Source organism: Pelmatolapia mariae, linkage group LG16_19, assembly GCF_036321145.2.
Source record: "Pelmatolapia mariae isolate MD_Pm_ZW linkage group LG16_19, Pm_UMD_F_2, whole genome shotgun sequence".
In the NCBI taxonomy this organism is placed as follows: domain Eukaryota; kingdom Metazoa; phylum Chordata; class Actinopteri; order Cichliformes; family Cichlidae; genus Pelmatolapia; species Pelmatolapia mariae.
The window spans coordinates 2,773,175-2,793,725 of NC_086241.1; the positions used below are offsets into that span (position 1 = coordinate 2,773,175).

The 20,551-nt window shown below is 41.1% G+C and overlaps 1 protein-coding gene across 4 annotated transcripts in view; it reads right to left on the minus strand.

Annotated features, from left to right (window-relative positions):
• The window catches only part of epb41l5 (erythrocyte membrane protein band 4.1 like 5), a 35,404-nt gene extending 17,006 nt beyond the window's left edge, over nt 1-18,398 (minus strand). For all 4 annotated transcript variants that reach the window (XM_063497409.1, XM_063497408.1, XM_063497410.1 and 1 more), the window contains exons 1-11: nt 18,211-18,398; nt 16,602-16,813; nt 8,054-8,158; nt 7,064-7,106; nt 6,451-6,529; nt 6,259-6,303; nt 5,078-5,130; nt 2,332-2,452; nt 1,935-2,022; nt 1,645-1,733; nt 1,484-1,553 (exon numbers count right to left, since the gene is read on the minus strand). In XM_063497409.1, coding sequence (XP_063353479.1) covers nt 1,484-1,553; nt 1,645-1,733; nt 1,935-2,022; nt 2,332-2,452; nt 5,078-5,130; nt 6,259-6,303; nt 6,451-6,529; nt 7,064-7,106; nt 8,054-8,158; nt 16,602-16,781 — 873 coding nt within the window. In that variant the 5' untranslated portion in view covers nt 16,782-16,813; nt 18,211-18,398. The remainder of the gene's footprint in view (nt 1-1,483; nt 1,554-1,644; nt 1,734-1,934; nt 2,023-2,331; nt 2,453-5,077; nt 5,131-6,258; nt 6,304-6,450; nt 6,530-7,063; nt 7,107-8,053; nt 8,159-16,601; nt 16,814-18,210) is intronic.
• Nucleotides 18,399-20,551: the final 2,153 nt, after the last annotated feature.

Genomic DNA, 20,551 nt, shown 5'->3' on the forward strand with positions numbered 1-20,551 from the left:
CCAGTGCCAGTCACTCCGTTTCTGCATTTTCATCTATTCTCAGGTGTACTTCTGGTATTTCACACATGCATGAAGCTACACCCCAACCTCCCACTCCAAGGGGGAAAAACACAACATCCTTTACACCAGCGGTCCCAAACCTTTTTTGCGCCACGGACCGGTTTATGCCCGACAATATTTTCACGGACCGGCCTTTAAGGTGTCGCGGATAAATACAACAAAATAAAACTAGTACCGGTACCGAAAAAAATAAGATTTATTCATAACACACGTGAAAAGACCCAGGAAAACCGAGTTAACGATAAAAACGAGACAAGAAACTGGCATTCTACTATACTTGTGAGGACACACACGCTGATCCTCACAAGTTTGAAGGCATTTTTGAGGCTCAAAATGTGGTTTTAATGTCAGGGTTACGATTAGGTTATGATTAGGGTTAGGCATTCATTTTTGATGGTTAGGGAAAGCATTATGTCAATTAGATGTCCTTGCTAAGACAACAAAACGAGAATGTGTGTGTGTGTGTTGGGAGGTTTGGGGGGTGCATACCAGAAATACCAGAGGGGGCAGGCTCCTTTATTAACCTCAGTCAAAGACCCGAGGGATGGACACAAACAGACGCTCCTTCTCTCTCTCTCTCACACACACACACACACACGTCTCCCTGTTATAATATGGATTGGGAACAACGTCAAACAAAGTTTTTTGGGGGGATTTTTCTTTGTTAAGAAACAACAAAAAAATGTCGTTTGTTGGAATTTTCTGAAAGGATTTAGGATAATGATTTTACACTGCAAGATGAACTTTTCTCAAAATGCTGAAATTCATCCTGATTCGTGTTTCTTTGTGGAAGCGGACACATTAGATGTGTTCAGTGAGTTTCATTAGATCAACAGTGTAGAGTTACAGCTGTAAAGTAAAGTTTAGCTTTTATAGCGTCTGGTATTTTGTAATTTACTTCAATCAGACCAGCTGAGAAAAATGATAAAAGTTCATTCAAACAGGAGCAAACGTGCAGCAACCAGAGTTAATAAAAGGTTTGAATTTTGTTAAATTAGCTTTTATTCTTATTTCATTTTGATTTTTTTTCACTTCTGTTTAGTTTCATTAAGGGTTTTTTTTAATTTAGGCTTTATTTGAGTTTATTATGACTCAGAGTGAAAAATTAGATAACTCAGAGCAGCCACAGTAATGGAGACAGAAAAACACCTGCTCGCACCTAATGTGCTGAATAATGTGATCACACTGCCAGGTGTTACAGTTAGACATTTTATCTATATTTTGAATTTAATTTAGTCTTAATTTAGTCTTGTAAGCACAGGAGTTAGGTCTTATCCATTTTTCTAAAATTTCAGTACATTTTTTTACACCTGGTTTTACTTTGTTTCTATTAACATTAAAAAGATGCTGCTCGTCTAATCCGTATTCTCCACGGTCTGCTGCCCGTCATGTGTGCGTCGTGTGCGTGTGCGCTCATGATCACCTGATCATCATCCTCCACGACCACAAGCGTCAGTTTGCTCTTCTTGAAATCCAGACGAGTGATCTTGGGCCTAAGACAGTCACACAGGAAGGCAGGACGAAATAAAAATTATGTCTATAAAGCATGAAAAAAAAAGTGAATTAGGTCCGAATGAAACGTACCAGAAGAAAAGGCCGATCTTAGTTTGTCCTTCAAACACCAGAACTCCAGTGGGTGTCAGGCCCAGGCTGTACTCGTTACCATCTCGAGCCTGCAGGGCAGAAGTGATGAAAAGAGAGGAAGAGAGAAGAAAGAAGACACATCAAAGAGCTCACATTATGATCTTATCATATGCTAATGTTGCGATGCACATTCCTTTCTCTTCCTGTCTTTCATCAAGGGCACTTCCTGTTTGGAATCCTACGTGTGCTTGATGTGTGTGTAAACGGTAGAGAAAGACCGTGTCACTTACCTTCACCATATGCATGTCCACCCCGTACATTTCGAGCCACTTGGCTTTATTCAGGTAGTTGATCTCAGCCTGGGCTGGTGTCTGACCTCTGAAAAAGGTGAGGAGGAAACACAAATGCATCAGACTACACTCCCCTCCTTCCCTCCCACCGCTTCACGTGCTTTCCCTTTGCCTCCTCATCCCCCAAACCAGCTGTGGGGTCATCTGGTTGTTGACGAACTCTTTAATCGTCGGGTCTTTACCGTCTGTTGTGATTTAAAACAACTTTGTGCGAATTAAATTTAAAAAAAATGAAAGTGCAGTCCTAAGATGTTTGGGGTCTATGGCAGCGTGGCCATTACATGACTTTATACCTGTGCTCATAAACACACTACCTCAATAACAACGAAACACCTACCTGCACTCCTTCCATGTGTTATATATAGCCAGCTCCATGTCCTCTGTCTGCTCAGGCATGAAGCGAAACTCTGACACGAGATCCAAATTGTGTTCTAATGGATCACAGTCGCCCAGCTCAGCTGCAAACACACAGACGCATCTTTACGGTTAATGATGGAATATTTCGCCCCCCCCATTCAGCATTTTACCAAAATCCCGACTTCAACCCCAGGAAGCCCACATGAAGCTCTCCACCACAGAGCCAAGTCCACCAGAGCTTATATTTATATTTACCTGCTGTGTCCCGTTTTTGGGAACATTTCAAGTTGCTATACATCAATACAACCATTACATCCCAAATTTTAATAATATGTATGCATGAAGTCCGTAGTAACTACATAAAAAATGTTTTTGTAAACAAACATTTCTAGTTACAGAAACTTCAGGTTTATCCATCAAAACTGTAAATGCAAAAAAGTTGCCCAAAATAGTTTCCAACCACAGGAAATGTATTTTGAGTGTTTTCATAGTTTCATTTTTGAGATGCACCAATTTTTATAAACTGCAGGAAAAGCAAAATAAATATTATAATAATAGCATGTTCATCAAAATAAACTATTTCCACCAGTGAAATTAAGCCTCCCAGAAACTATACAAAAAGCCATAAAGTCAAGCATGACTTTCAAAAACACCAGTAAACCTTTGAAAGGCCCTGTAGTAGAAAAAAACTTTCCCATGAAAAATGACATCACTTCCAGTTTTGGCAGGTAATGGCGGACATGCAATAGTTCGCCCTGATGTTTATTCCAACGTAGGAAGTGCTATGAACAGCTGATCGGATCGGCAAAGCGTGTTTGTGGAATGTTTTTGTTGTTGCCAGCGCTTTTTACGCAATTTTTGCAAAGCCATATGTGGAAGGAAACTGCCACCTGGGACGAGTTGATTGCATGATATGCAAGTGCAACTCCTTTGGTTTCATATGCAAAAGAAATTATAGCGCTAGCTTACGTGGTTGCACTTCTACTGGGAATTAAAAATAGTTACACAAATAAGAGCGTGCACGCTCCGATGGGATTAGAAGGGTAAAAAAACAAACAAACTAATAATTAAATGAATTAATAAAAATAAATCTGTTCTTCATATATTTCTAGAAAAACAGGAAATGGGTTCAACAATTTATAGAATGTGCAAACATACATGGAAACACAGTATTTAAGGCATGAAGAGAGTTTGCACAATTGCTTGATAGCCCACTGAAACCATTTCCGCACATGGATCAGATGAAGCTCCAGATGCATCTCTCAGGTCCTGTGTCAGGTCTTTTCCTGTTTCTTAAGAACTTGACTTTCAGATACTGTTTGTGTGCTGTAGACACGTCCACGTCATCTTTTGTTTGCTGCTCGTCTACACTAAGATATGCCACGTTTTAAGCAAACAGCTCTTTGGAAATCACATTGATGGTGCAAAAGTATTGTTTTATGCCAGTCTGTGTTATCTTTGGCTTTTTCTAAGGAAGAGAATAAATGGTCAGTTTCTGTGGCCGGCTGCTTGTAACAAAGACAATAATCAAATTTAAAATTGGTTCTTTGCTATGTTTCCTCTTATGTGTAGACATAAGACTGAGTTAGGGGTCTTTGAGTGCCTGGATCATTTAGAGGTCAGAGTTGCGCGGCTTAAACAAAAGCATTTCCCTGAAAATGGTCGGGTACAAGGATTGGACTGAAAGAAAAAAGCAGCCATTGTCCAAAGAAAGCGCACTTTGAAAATTACAGGAAAGTCTGGCTCCATGGAAGCAAAATATAAAGAAATGAGGGGTTGTCGAGACTTCTGAACACTACTGTACGCATGAATTCCTCAGATTTAACTGGTTTTATACTGAATCACCCACCTAAAAGTGTCCAATGAGGTAACGGGTATTCCAGCTGACAGCATAAGAAATAAACCATCACACAGAAAATTGTCTCACCGGACACAAACAGAGAAGGGAAAGAAAGAGTCGTGATTATGGCTGATCTGCAGGGTTTGGACACACAGAAGCATCTCAGGTTTGTGATCTTCAGTGTTTAGCTAGTCCAGCTGTGAGGCTAAGCCTCGGGATAAAGGGGGAGAAAATATAACTTTAGCCTATCCCTAAACGTGGACCAACAACATAAATGTGAAAAAGTTGAAAATAAAGGGAGAAAGCTCAGCTGAGGGGCAGGGAGAAGGCAGAAAGGGTGCTGGATTAGGGGGCCACAGAAGAGGATCGAGCACTAATGAGCTGGCATTTACCCACAATGACCATGTGTAAGTGTGAGCACACAAGGGTTGGTGCACGCAAGCCCATTCCATAAATGTCTCCAGTGACTCAGTCTTTGCTCCTCTGCAGCACCTCTGAAATGGCTCATTGCAGGTAAACAGTGGACTTATGAAACAGCTACTGCAGGTGTGTGAAGGTATGAGCTCAGAGTGTAAGTCAAAGACTGCCATGACTGGTTCCAGAGCAAATACACATTCATTAAACAGGGACACATCAGAAGCACCCAGGCTGCTCTGTATGCATCTGTGATGTGAGAGCCTCGTTGGCACACAACCTCACCAAGAACACCAAGTCAGCATTTGAAGCTACTATTCTGCAGCCTCGTTTAGTTTGCATGGACTAAAGTTCTCCAGCTGCTGTAAGATCTGGCTGCACTGACTTTCTAAGCTGCGCTGAATCTCCAGACCAGAACAATCACCAGCTACATAAAACATAAGCTGTGTGTGTGAAACACTGATGTGCTTACCCTGCAGTGAGAAGGCGGCCAACTCCACCGCTGTGTCAAACGGACATTCGAGCCTAAAAATACAGACGTGCAAAAATTAATCATAGTGAAACCCATGAAGCTCAAGCCCTGCAGGTTCCCTTCCATAAAGAGGAAATCAGAATTCCATATTTTAATCTCCATTTAACAACTGAATGAAGGCCTCTATACTCCAATGACCAGCAGCTCAATATATAATCCTGTAAGGCTCTAAAGGTTACAGGGCAAAGAAAACCAACACAAAGGATTCACATTTAAACACATTAACCAGAGATCAAAAGTCGAGATATTACAAATTTCACACAGATCTTGTAACAACGTATTAAATCAGCAACATTATTTTGATCCAGGTTGTTCAGGATTTGTAGCACAATCTGAGTCACACACTTCAGAGATTTGTAGACGTACCCTCCACGCAGCCAACATCTCTCTTACTCAGTGAATTTACTTGTTTGACGAGCTGTTGTTAATAACAAACTCCTCGGTAACCTAACGTTAAGCTTACAAGGTAAAAACTGCAAACCCAACATTTATAAAAGGATCACATCTGAGCAGGAGAAGTTCATTTTAACTAGTCAGAGTTTAGAAACTATGACTGAGGACAGTCTGCAGAGCACACTGAGCTTTAAGCTTACATATACATTTCAAAGCTCAGGAAACTACACAATCCCTAAATTTATATTTTGAAGCAGAAGTAAAACCTAACGTAGTTTGACCTTTAAATAAATGCAGGTAAGTCCTATGTAAATGTCTCCGTGTCCCTTCAGTAAACCAAACGTTCCAACTTTCATTCCTGACTGAAAAGCTGTCCACGCCTTGGTAACTAATAAAGCTTCTTACTTAAAGCAATTCAAAGGCTACAGTGCAGGATTGTTTAGTTACCAAACACAGTTACAGCACAGCTGTATTAACAGCTGTCATTGAAATGTTCCCGTGTGAATGAGACATGTTGTATAAAAATGCTTTGAGAGCTCGAGTAGAGAGGCGCTGCAACACAACGCGTGGCTGAAAAATGCTGATCATTTTCTGCTCTGAACAAGCAGAAGAAACCTCAGAATGTAAAGAACAAATATGGGAACAGGCATCATTTTTAACACCTGACAACTTAAAACATGCAAACGCTTAAAAGTGCTTCATGTGTGCAAGAAATAGAAGTTACATACTTGCCACTGAGGAGGTCTTGTTTCAGCTGCAACACAAAAAGATATCTGAAAGAAAACAGAAGGAAATTATCAGATATTTTATCCTTCTGAGTGGTGCGTGGCAAAACGATGACTTCCTTTAAAGTTCACTACAGCGGGATTTTAAAATGTGAGTGTGAGGAAAGAAATGTAGGTGTGGGTGTCTCAGCCCACCTGGTGAGCTCCTCGTGCAGGTTGTTCGGCTCTGAGGAGTAGAACTTGACTCTCATGTGAAGGCAGTAAGGAGGGCCAACTAAATGGAAGAATTTAAAAAAAAAAAAAAAGATATTTATGAAATTTAAGAACACAATAGTGTGTAATGGTGTGCCTCGTGTTATTCACATGAACACAGTCGTATTGGCCTCAACAGGAAAAACATTTCAAAGCAATCCATTTGTGATGGTGATGTCGGCAGGAGAATCCCAGCTGGTCAGTTTCTGTCACGTAACACAGTAAATTTATATTTACTTTTCTTTTTTGCAAGAGAATATTTTAAGTCGTTCAGATGTTGATTTCGCTCTGTTCGCCCCGCCCAGGATAAATGTAAATGCAAATGTGCTGTACAAAAACTTTACTACACGTTTGGTGTAAACGCACCATCACAATTATATTCTCCAACATTCAAACTACAGGCACAATTTAGGAAACCTGACTTAAAGACTAGACAGACCACAGTGAGTCCAGAAACACCCACCCACAGAAATGCACCATAATTAATCTGAACTCTTCCAAAAATGTAAACATGCTCTTCACACAGGGATCAATGTGTTTGGGCTGTAATACTCACTTTTCACTTGTTTCTTGATACTTTTTGTGACATCAAGCCAATGCTGAAAGAATACAAAGTAGCAACAATTAAAACAATACAGCAAGGTTTAGCAAAACTAACATGAAAGCCAAAAGCAACATTACTACACATGTGCTTTTATTGAACACAGAAACATGAAGCACCGATTTGTGCAACTGATACAACGTGACCATTTAAGTTAATTGTTTAACAAGTGCACTGTTCTTCGAGGTTTCTTCTTGGAAGTTCAGGCTCTGCGAGGCATGAACTATGTTAGAGAGAGAGGGAGGTGTCTGTGTCCATGTCAGAGACAGAGATAGATAACAGAGGAACTCACAGCACTCTCTCATCTCTCTCCCCCACATTCCTTATTGCAGCCCTCCCTCTCCCAGCGCTCTAAACCTGCCTCCTGTTTGCCTGCCTTTGAGTTTCCCTGTGAAGGAACAGAGTCCCCGAGAGACCGATGACTACAAACTGTTTGAATAAGAGGACAGCCCGACTCCCAGAGTGGACCAAGCCTTTAAGCCCTGAAAGCGAAAGTCTGTGTCTCAACCCTTCCTGGAAGAGCAGTAATGTGGGATATGATGCCAGTGTGGCTAAAACACGACTGTCAGACACTTGGTATGATATCAAATAAAAGCATGACACAGAATTATACACCAGCAACATACAGATAAAGAATAGATATTTAAATGTTTGATATTTACTATAATACAGTCATAAATCAAACTGAACTCCTTACCCAACAAATACAATTAGATGTATATTTTTCCATAACATAAGTGCTAAAAGTTAAAAAAAAAGTAAACAGTGTGTAAGCATTGACTTTTTATGCATCAATACAAGATCCAATATCTGTAATGGGGGAAAAAAATGTTAACTTTAAGTATTAACAGGAAGTCTGCAGATTTAGTCGGGCATTAAAAAATGTATTAATAAATAAACAAAAAAACAACCAGTACAGAGTGAAAAGACACCCTCCATCCTTACTGGAACTTGTGCCGAGTCCATGAAGCGTATTCCAAAGTAGTCTTTCTCAACAATGTCCAGATGGTACATGATCTGTTCAAACAACTCCTCGCCTTTGGCTTTTTTCTGTAGAGGCAAACACACGAAAAAGAAAAGACTTCAGTGTTCTTGTTTCAGCATATTAATGAAAATTAGAGTTGCCTCGGCCTCCATGAAGTTCATAAATGATAAAACTGATTATTTGATCACAGTCTTTGCAATGCCTGCAGCTCTGAAAACTTATAAAGGTTTTATGGGAAATAATATAATTCCCTGGAATACATTCTGACTTGTGTGGAAGAGATTAGAGAAAATGTCAAGCTGTCAGAAGCTGAATAGGTGTTGCCCTCTCTGACGAGGCCGTACCAGTCACTGCCTGCGTTCACGTTGGGACTGGGAAATATCTCTCAAATATACACCGCTCTTCTCTCTGTCTCACATTTCCATGAGAAGCAGTCACATCTCATAACAGAAGCTTTGTGTGCATCCGAGATCAATCTGCAGCTCCACAGTTCTCATCGTCCTCTAGTGCTCAGGAGTTTAGAATCAGCCTATAAAATCGGTACCAATCGGTCACCACTGCCTGATCGAGCTGGCAGCATCTGTTCGTCCATAATAAGAAAGTAGGAATTATTTGATCAGACAGGTGTAGTTTCAACTGTTTACCAGGTTTCACCACCCCCCGGTTCTTGGAGCACAAGCCTTTTTAGTTAAAACAAAAACACATCACTCGTGTGGTGAACGTTCCCTGGATGCCACAGTACTTTTCCATGTGCCAGGTAACATTGTTTCTAGCATACTAGGCCTAGAGTTTCCCATTTATCTCACTTCATGCAACCAAACAGACGAACCAAACCAGTTACATGACATTCTTTCTGAGGCTATAACGCAACAACTATGTGCAAAATGTTATTTCCAGAAATGGGTTAAGTGTTTAAGAACTAAGGAGTAAAAAGCTTAAGCAGGATTGCCTCGATCTCACACACACACACACACACAGGTCCCAAGAGAGCTCCTGGGCAGCACAGGGGGGCTGGCCCCATGCTAGCTGGCATAGCTGACGAGGCATACCGCACCCCTACAGTACCCTGGGAGAGGGAGTACAAAGGACTCATTGTGTGTGTGTGTGTGTGTGTGTGTGTGTGTGTGTGTGTGTGTGTGTGTGTGTGTGTAGCATTGTTAGAGTCTTTGCAGTCTTTCTGCCTCCCTGTGAGCACACAGTTCTCCCTCTGAGACACTCAGATTGTTTAATGACAACAAAAGTCTTTAACCGATATCAACTACTGCAGTGCAAGTCCAACCAAGCAGCCAGGGGAGCGACGTGTCCATAAAAGAAAAGGAAACAATATCTAAGATGAGTAGAAGGGTTACAGGGTTATTTTAGAAAGAAAAACATGATTCGAGTGTTTGCATGCATGTAAATTTAGTCTACTCTTAAATACTCCATTCAAAAAGCATCCATGGGTTTGACCTTTTCTCTGGTGCTACACACAAAGGAAGGTCAGTGGAGGTGATAGGGTGGGGTAACTGGTGGCAGTGGTGTAAACAAAACATAAGGAAGGGAATAAACGTCCAAAAGGGAAGGATCCTTTGGCCTGGGGAGGTCTTACATACAAGAACCAGAGATGGTAAACCAGTGAGGTATGGATCCTATTCAGTGTGCATTTACAGCCACTCGGACATCTCAAAAGAATAAAGGAAACCAGGAAGCATTGAGAAGGGACACACAGCAAGTTACTTTGATGACGTCTAAGCTTACACCTGGTGCCAGATGTTTATACCACTGGTTCCCAGTTGGTGTTAAAACACACTATAGTGATCTGAGATTTTTTTTTTTTTTTTTTACTGTGAGTCGAAGGGCACCTCTGTCCACTGACCCAATCCACACTGCTCAGGTGGTAGAAATTTTAGTCTGCTTTAGCTTAAGTCTGACTTGGGATGCCAATATGTCACCAAGCAAACTAGACCGACACTGAGAAACACCACCCTGAGAGAGATGCAGAGTACTTCAAAGGAGGACTGGGTCTGAACCTAAAGGCACGTTAAGGTGATGCATGGAGGGCATACGCTAGCAGAGAGGCCCAAAAATGTCTCTGCCTTAGAGAAGAAGGGACGTCACATATGAATACAGGTTTAGCTTTATTTTTGGTTTCCCTTTGTTACACCTTAAGCTCAAAATGTTTAAAAAAATCACTGTTTTAAACAATGCAAATGAATGTGTGAAGCACAGACACTTGACAGCAGGAGCACAGAGAGCCTCTTACAAACAGCTGTGTGTGAAATACAGAGCAGATTAAAATTAGAGATGCAAAGAAGGGATTTTTTGCTAGTTTTCTAATATAAACGTTCATTTACAAGCATCGTAAAATCATACGATTATGAGTGATGAAGCAGTTTACAATCCAGCCCGCTCTTTGTCCAAAGGTCTTCTGTCATTGTTATCCTCAGCTGTGAAGTAAGGCTGCTCAATTACAGCAAAATTGGTCAACTTTAAACTCTACCATAGAGCCTTCACTGTGAGAAGTCTGCAAAGGCAGACCGGGACGAAGAGAGGGCCAGGAGGCAGCGGACCCGCTGCTTCGATGGCCGGCACAGTATAAATGCAGAGAGCAACAACAGCTAACTAACACTTCTGTCACACAAACCTGAAAGCTGACCGAGTGGTTAAAAGGGCAGCTGCAGGTTCTGTTAATGAGGCCTCTGCAGCATTTTCCCCAAGAGTCCACATGACAAACTGGGACTGTTGTGTGCACGTGCATGCTTTTATAAAATTTCAAAGGCTTTTTTAATACAAAGTGCTATTGCTGTCTTGCTTCTTGTTAATTACTTCAGCTACTTCCCTTTTAGTTCTCACTCAGTGAGAGAAATCTGGTCTGTTTTGGGCTTTAAGTGCATTAAAGTCAGGTTCAGTGCGGTCACTGAGAGAGGTTGTGTATCTGGATTTGTTAGACTTCATCACTGAGAATGTGATGATGGTAGATCCAAAGACGGCCAACATTTTCTGAGCACGTGTGCTTATGAGTGTAAAGTTCTCCTCTTTGAGAGTAAAAACTCCAAAGTGAAAAACTGTCTGTGATTCAGCCACTTCTGAAGTTAACCATTAAAGTTCTAACACCAACAACATGGTTAATTTTTAGCGCTTACACAACACCTCCTGGTGCTAAATTACCAATTTCAGATCTCGATTCATTTCAGTTACATTATTTCACATCTGCTTTGAAAGTTCGTCGCATTTCCCTCTCAGATTTGGACAGCCATCGGTTTAACTGGTGTCAACAAATCAGTCCTCGTCGTAGTCCCTTTCACTGAGTGCACTGCTGCCAGCTCCTCTGTCATCACAAACTCTTTCATAAGCCAAAGTAATTCAAATTTAATTGTGTTATATTTAGTACAACGATGAGTAACGGGGCTCTGTCATAGACAAACTCTCACTCAGAACCAGTGAGAAAAAGTCAGAATTGTCCTCTTTGGTATCCCTTTGAACCGCCTGATTTCTCACCATGTTCTCCGTCAGTCGGGTTACCGCTGGACTGGAGAGCTGCTTTTTTCCTCCGAGCATACAAGCAGCTGAGTCCACCAAGCACTGATGCTCATTCCTCATGAAGTTAGGTTTTACTGAACCATAATGGACCATAAAACTCCAGAAACGAATCTTGAACTGTGTAACATGCGTATTATTAACAGCGTCTGAAACGCAGACATCTGGAGGCCAAAAGCTGAAGCGTTTGCTCCTAAACCTCGCTCTGTGCTTCACTCTGTGCGCTCACACTGTTTGTATGAAATATAATGAAAGTTCAGCTCCCTGTGCTGCGTAGCTGGCAGCATAGGAGAAACAGTTCAAACAGCATAGAACAACAAAGGAAAACAACAGCCTCTCCAAACCATCAAGGCTTCCCAAAGCGACAGGAAACAAGTTTTCGTTAAGTTCTTTTAAATAAACATTTTGCCACTGGTGTAGCCAACACTCCCCAGTAGGGCTCTGCTGCAAGGCCGGAAAATTCTCTTTCATCTCGATCTCGTCAAATTAAAACTGATAAATAAACTCTGCATTAACACTCAGACACAGAGGCACACACACACACACACACACACACACACACACACACACACACACACACAGAGCTTCTAGCAAATACAAAAGGTCCTCCCTGAACATCACAATGTTTTAATTGTGCTTCCGTAACCCCTTAAAATACACTTTTGTTTTCTCCCAAGTATTCTTAGTAACTTTCATTATTATTCAGTTTTTCATACACAGAAAATCGGGCATCCCCCAACGAGGCTTTAGTCAGAGTCAAAATAAAATTACCAGCACTGTAATGAAATTATTTGTAATTTTATTGGGGAGTAATGAGCTCCAACGTAGCGGATATTTGTGTGATCCAAATGATCAAAAATAACAGGACTCGATTTCAGTCACAGAAGGTAACACAGACTCTGTCTCAAACTGATTAATTGGGAAATCCCTGTTATTCCAAATCTTTACTAATCTTTCTGATGACTACACTGAGAAAAACTGCATAACTTTGTAGTGACAAACCCACCGGTGAGACACAGCTTATTATGAGGTTATCAGAAAGACCCCCAGTTTCAGCAGCACCTCAGCATCTGTCAACAGGTACTGCTCTATACTAGGCAGGCTTTAAAGTAGTGAAAGGCAGGACCACTGACAGAGCACAGAGGGGAGACATCTATGACATCTAATTAAAGCAGGATGAGATATGAAACAGACACGAAAGAAAAGACTGCTGGGACTAACTGATGGCCTGCGTCTGTGCTTGCTTTGTAAACAAATATTCCAACTTCAATGATAAAAATTGATGATTAAAAAAAAAATTTGACTCTGAAAATTAATCACCATCAGCAGATCTCTGTGTCACGAGTACCACAGAAGGCTAAGCTGGATTGCTAGCAAAGCTGCCAGAGTCATCCACTACAGCTGTGACCAGATGTTTACAGACGTTTGAGGCTATAATCGTTTCTTTTAACTGTTCTTTTTCTGGGTGAAATTATTGTACAGCATACATCTTAAATAAACAAAAAACAAACTGGGTGGGCAAGTTTACATTTTTATTTTTCTGTATTCCACAATAATATATATTAATAAGCAGTGCTGAACTTTCTACAGTGTTTTTAAGTTGATGAGAAGTTAATAGTGTGACTGACTACAACTGGCAGTTTCTCTTTGTCAACATAATGAAGAGGATTTGTTTGACAGCACTTACTGGACTGACCAATCCAATGAGTTTGGTCATTGGATTGACCTTGGACCTTCCCGAACAACAGGAAAGTCTAAGGAACTCTAAGGTTACGTTCACACTGCAGGCGAAAGTGCATCAAATCCGACTTTTTTGACCCTATGCTCCCATATCCGATCATGCTATGACAGTGTGATATCCGATATTTTCAAATCCGATCTGGGTCACTTTCGTATGTGGTCCTGAATCCGATGCATATCTGATGTTTTAGAAAGCGACTGCTGTTTGAACGGTCATGTCGCATTAAATCCGTCTTTTACGTCACTGACACAAGACAGACGCCAATTATCAGCGCCGGAGAAGACATCGTGAACGCTTCCTGGCATTCCAGTGTAGATGTTTGTGAAACTGTTGGGAAGACAACGTTGGAGAAACGTGAACATTTTCTTTGTACTGTATAATCTGCAGATTCTCACAGAAATCTGCAACTATCCTTTGAAGCACCGCTCCTCTCTAAAACAGCAATAAGGATAATTATTAGGCCATATGTAAATAACCAAATAACTTAAAGCAAAATTGGGAAACGTAAAGTCCGAAACAAGTCTTTATATTAAGGCCATCAGTCAAACAATACTGTTTGGTCTGGGTCTAAACAGAGCGCGTTGTGTGTGACGTCTTCTTTTGCGCATGCGGGACGCTTTGAGGGTTCACACTAGAGCGCGTTTGCTGTCACATTTTATTTGTAGTGTGAACAAGCAGACAAAAAAATTGGATATGATCAAAAAATTGGTATTGAGCATTAAGACCTGCAGTGTGAACGTAGCCTAAAATCTAAGGATGAGAATTGTGCATTTACACATTGGGAAGATCCCTTGAAGCCATTTCTAAACAAATGCAGATTCCACGATCATCAGTTCAAACAACTGTACTTAAGTACACGTTTATTTGGATGTGTGACCACAAAGTCTGGAGGAAGACCCAAACAATCACCCTCAGATGACAGGAAAGGGATCAGGACGTTCAAGAAGAACACAGGACGAGTCAAACGCCTTCTGGAGAAAAGTTTGACAGTCAAACAAGACCAAGATTGAGCTGCTTGTTTTGAAAAACATAACAACTATTTCAGCTAACTGGGGACATTATCGTAACTGCAAACTGAAGTTAAATGAGTGAGGAGAGTACTGAGTAAGGCTGTTAACAAGTGTGTGTCTGCTGCTGCCCAATCATTGAGAGTGCGCCAAGATAAGATGGGAGTGTTTGCAGAAGCTACATACAAGCATATCTTGGGGAGGGGAAAAACAAAGAGTCCCAACATAAAGAAAAAGGTCCTGCTGGAATGCATTTGTAGAAGTTTTTCACACACACACCAAACGTCTGAGTTTCTAGATGCATGAATGCAAGCACAGGCTGGAGTAGTAACATTCCTGTAATCATCAATTCCCAAGCAGCAACAAGAGGCCAAGAGAGCGCGTCCAAGCAGATAACATTCCTCTAAGGGACTGAGTAAGAAAACAATGGCACTCTCTCTTCATGTGCACAATACTGAGCTGGTAGGAGGGATTACATGTTAAGGATTTGGCAGGTCAGGCTGAGGACGGGCTCAGATGTGTGACATCACCTGTGAGATATGCTGAGTAAAACACATTCCTGCTCGCAAATGAGAAATTCCTGTAATGAGGTCTGCACTGCTGCTGGCAGCAGGCAGTTTGAGCTACAACATCTACAACGGGGAGAGTGAAATCAGGCAGTAACAGTGAGGAGGATTTCTCCTGAGCACATTTTCCTTGGAATTTATACAAGACAGATTTCAAGATAAGCTTCTGGCTTCACTGGAGTTTTGGCTCACGGGAGGAAGAACATGAAGCGACAGGAAAATAATAATCACACAAGGGGGAAACTGTCCTAGAAGTGTAATCACTATCACTGTGCAGCAAGGCGCTCGTCTGTGAGGCAATAAAGTGAAACGAATAGAGAGAAAAGAGAAAAAAGAGGAGCAGGAGACGAGAGGAGTGAGTTCTGGAGTGGTGACCAGCATGTCATGTGACCAAGCGTGTTCTCCAGAGAGGATCATGGAATTACAGGTGATCAGGAGCACGAGAGCACGCGCTTCATAGGATTAACAGGACTGCTCCACTGACACAGGCACACTGTGGTCACTGGTACACTGCTTTCACTTTCCAGCTCTCATAACCGCATAAGAACACTGTTTATGTCAAGAGCCTATCTGAAGGCAATTAGTCACAAAGAATGATTCACTCTGAGCGTTTATGCTATTATTAACAAGGTGTCGATTTCAAGGATGAGCAAGGATAAGGACACGTCCAAAAAGATGACTCTCTCACATGCCTGCGCTGGTTAATGGGTCATTTTTTATTTTTGTAACGTGCTATTCAGCCTTGCTAAGTACATTTTTAGAGCGCTGATATCAATCTAAATATCAGATGGCTGTCCTATCACAGATGGCATACTTGTCTTCAACAGTGTACAACAACATAGTGACCAGTGTTGTTAGTTCAGGACAGTTTTATTTTGTTCTGTCACTTAATGTGATATCTGTAAAAAGCGTTGGTTGGTTTTATAACATTGTTTCTAATATTTCTTATGAGTCAATAATCCGAGAAGATCAAAGTTTTATGAATTTCTATATGACTTAATATCAAAAATTAAATATGACTTGACTTAATTAAAAAAATAAATAAATAAATAAATAATAGTATCACTTGTTTTCAGAGTTCTTTTTTTGGTAAATTTGCTCTTTTTCCCCCCCGGAAATTTGTCTATTTTCTCTTGTAAGCTGCCAGTTTTCCTCATCCCTGAAGAATAATACAGAAAAATATACTTTTAGTAATTTAGAAATGGTGTTATATTATAGTTTGTCCAGCAGAGTAGCTCTCAGTCTGTTTTATAATATAGTCAGCACTGTATGCAGCACATGTAGCAGAGCAGCAAGTTTTCCTGTATCTAAACAGTTAAGTTGTTAATTACTTTGTAAGGATTTGTATTGGTGCATCATTTTTTTGTTTTTTTAAACCATATTTTTATTGATCATAATGGCCAGAAATAACAGGAACCTGCATAAACAAATCAGGACTCTCTACCTGAACTAGTCCACAAACCGGGAGCCGGTCTGGAGCCCAGAGAAAACCTGCATATGTTCCCAAAACTTAACATCCACCAGTTTCTGATAGTTTCAAAGAAGACTGAGCGCAGAGAGAGCGTATTTCTCTAAGAAGTAAAGGCTCTAATGAGTATCATAATTATAAAAGAGAGTGCGATGTGGAGCTGACAGACTTTTCCTGGCACAATGGGAAGTATCTTTAAAAACTCCTTACCGGTAAGTCAACACTGACATCTGTCCCATCCAGCAGAGACACACGGCAGGTGATGATAGACGTTGCATCCCCAGCTGCAGGGATGTGCGTTGTGGCCCGCTGGGCTTCTCGTAGCCGGGCTTTCTCTGCGTGTTTCCGGATGGAGCGTCGCCCCAGCGTCCTGCGCAGGAAACTTAACATGATGGGGGGAGAGGAAGGGCACCTGTACGCACCTGAAATCAAAGAGTGTATAGATTTTTTATTTTTTTATTTTTTAATAATTAAGGTAAAAATGTATTAGTTTTGTATGCAGTTGGTCTGTAGTCGAGCCATGGCCTTCAGCCTAACCAGGGTGGAGTGCCCACTCTCAATCTACATTCCTACACCTCACCCTATGGCCACAAGTTCCAGTAGTTCTTGAAAGAACGAGATGGCGGGTAGAATCAGGGGAAATGAGCTTCCTTTGAATGGTGCTTGGGCTCTCCCTTAGAGATCGGGTGAGGAACTCTGTCACTTCAGGGTTGGGAGGAGCTCAAAGTAGAATGACTGCTCTTCCAACCTGAAAGGAGTCAGCTGAGGTGTTTCAGACATCTGACTAGGATGCCTCCTGAGTGGTTTTTAGCCAACTGGGGGGGAAACCCTGTGACTGACCCAGGTAAAGCGCTCCACTGAACTAGGAAATACTAGATGGCATCCCAGGAGGGCTGGATAACATGTCTGGAGAGTTCTGCTTAGACAGCTGGCAGACATCTGTGATCTAGGCTGGGATAAACAGCAGATCATGGATGGATGTCACAGTTTTACACCACAGGAACACAGGTGTGTCCTCTGGTTAGGGTGTACAGCTGCACAGGTGACACATTTTATGCTAAGCCGTCAAAAATCTGATATTCAAATACAGCTTATGTCACTTTGTATGAAGTTATGCTGCTCATTTAGTCAAGAAAACATTACTGATAAGGTGGGGCTGTAATTACTGACGGCAGGTAACCATCTACCTGGTGTCAAACAGATGATTTTCTTTCCATCTAACAGAATCCCCAAATAGATTATAAAGACTGATGGGAGGATTTCATCGATAAGAAGGCTTTTTTTTTATATAACAATAAATCTAGAAAATAAATATGTACGATGTTATTTGACATCAAGAAGGCAAAGTAACATTAAACACGACAAAACAAAGTTAGAGTTTACGTTTTAACTTAGTCTGAAACAGCTGCTAACGGTAATCGACCTTAAGTGTGCGTATTTTTAATATATTTTATTTTTTCCTGTGACTTCAGGTCACCCGGTAAACCAAAGTTCCTAAAAAAACAGTCCGAAACAGACCTAAAATAATGTTAAAAATCCACTGGATCAACATTAATTAATCAAATTAGCCCTAGCTTTATCGGTAACCTTACCCAGTTAAGGCCCCAAGTACCTGGTGTAAGCAAAAGCAACAGGTGTGCGTTCGTTATACCGCGCGGGCTAACCGTTAGCCACGAACGCGTTTAAGAAGTACGACTCCGACCGGGCAGGCGCGCCCCGCACAGCAAAACGAACGCCGCGTTTAGCGCCCAGAGCCGACGTACACTTGCTCCAGCAGACACTTGTGGATCCGAGGACGTCTGAATGATGGGCTACTTACAAAAACCTCCTCGCAGGAATTCACGGTGAAAGGACGCCCGCCTGCATCGTAGTCAGCTAAACAGAAGCCTCGGACATTTCCGCACTTTGTGACTTCTGGTTTTCTTTTCTTCCTTTTCCTTGTTTTATTCCGCCTCGGTGCCTCTGCGGGGTAATTTTCTCTCCCAGGTCCCAACAAAAAGTAGGAGGCAAGCGCTCCTCAGGAAGTGACGTCACGACAAATCCCGAAGAAAGGGACTTGATTAGCATTTTTAAAGCGACACACCTTTTCTTTTTCAAACTTTTCTACTCACTTGGAACAAACAAACAAACAAAAAAATCATTAAGCGGTCATTTTCTTTACAATTTATATTTACTTTATTTCAGTTTCTACTTCATTTATTTATGAGAGAAGAGAAAGGGGCTGCTGAGCTGGTACACGTAAAACCAAATATGTGTAAACATGTAACTGGAAACAGCTTGCATGCTTTTGAAAAGCTGCAGCGCTTAAGGATTTAACCGCTCATTTAATTTTTCTGAACTCGAATTATAAAGTATGGCCACTGTTTAACAGCAGCACCCCCTACTGGTTGCAGTAGGAACTGCTGGTTCATTTAAGGGAATTGGTGTGCCCAAACATTATTACTATATCTAGACAGAAAGTAATGAATGCTGTGGAAAAACGGAAAATGACCTTTTTAAGAAAAAGAAAAATATCACGAGAAATTACTCTGAAAGTAAATAAGTTTAACTTTCTTGGCCCCTAGACCTAAAGAGGCACTTGGAAAGCAAACATCTCCTCTGAGAAACTGATGCATTTTCATTTGAAATGAAAGTTTTGTTTCCTGCACATATGAATACAGCTGTGCCTTTAAATTTAGCCCATCTTTGAGGTTTTGTGGCCAGGTACACAGGCAGACTTCTGTCAAAAGGCCTTTAAAATGCTAAAACAATGCCTTATCCTGATTCATTTCTATATTATTGTGATTAAGATCTGAAAAGATTCAGCTGTCTTCAGATTTTTGCACATTAATGTTCAAAGTTTTACAGCTTTGCCAACAATCACTCAACAAATCCGATCCCCCTGCACGTTAAAAATGGGTGAATATCACTAAACTAAGTGCATATGCACCATGTGTCCCTTTGAAATTGTGCACATGCACTGCTGCACTGCATCCTAATGCAGCACACTGACCACATGTTTGCATCTGGAACCCAAACAGATTTTTATACCCCAGTAAACTGTGACTGACAGAAGTGGATTGATGGCAGCGAGAGTGAAAGAGAAGGCAGCGAGATCGGCAGTGATGCAGGCGAGGAGGCAAAGATGAAGATGCTAAAATCTTCTGTTGGATAAGAAATGAGTACAGATGGTCAGGGCACGTGCAGAGGAGGGACAGTGGATATGTTGGACAAAGGATGATGAAGATGGAGCTGCCAGGCAGGAGGAAGAGAGAAAGACCTCAGAGAAGATTTGTGGATGTAGTGAAAGAGGACATGCAGAGGGTTGGTGTGACAGAGGAGGATGCTGGGATAGGAGGAGATGGCGGCAGGTGGTATACCCCAGAAAGTCTGTCTATATTAACACCGTGTGCATTTGGGGTCCAACATAATTTTCTCCAGGTACAGCTAACAGCGTCAGCCCTGTCTCCCTTGTGTGACTGATGGCTTCACTCTACGCTTAAAACAGCACTAAATAATTCTAGTCGAGATCTTCAGCCTCCGCTCTCTCTAACGTTGCCCAACCTCACTTTTACAGTGTGGAAAAGCAAGGTGATCTGAAGCCACGTCTCCATGCTTTGACAGACAAGCTTTAATTGTTCATAATCAAGCTTATAGACATGTCCAAAGCACTGTAAAAACCAAGATACCAGAGAGGAACAAGCAACTGAGGACAAAGGATTTTATGACACAGGTAGAAGTTAACCAAGGGTATAATACGGTAAAACATTTCTCATGATGTTGTGGTTCATTATATATAACACTCGCTGTTATAGATTACCTTTCAAATAAAATGAGAAAGAAGAAAAAGTTGGAAAGAGCATTGTTGAAATACACACCATTTGTGTCACATTTGAATCATCCAAAGGAGAGAAAAAAATAAAAATAGAAACAAAATCTTTCTGCTCACAAATGATTTTCCCTTTTATTTTAAAGTTTTTTTTTCATATACAACATTATATTTACATGTTCTAGTACTATTTACACAAAATTAGCAAGTGGCACTGTGTAGTTAGGAGTTCTTTTTTTATTCTTGATCCCTACAGGTGTCTTATTTTCAAACAAAATTAAAAAAAGATAAATTAAAAAGAAGAACATTTGAACAATGCTTTATGCCTCATCTTTCTCTCTCAGTAGGACTA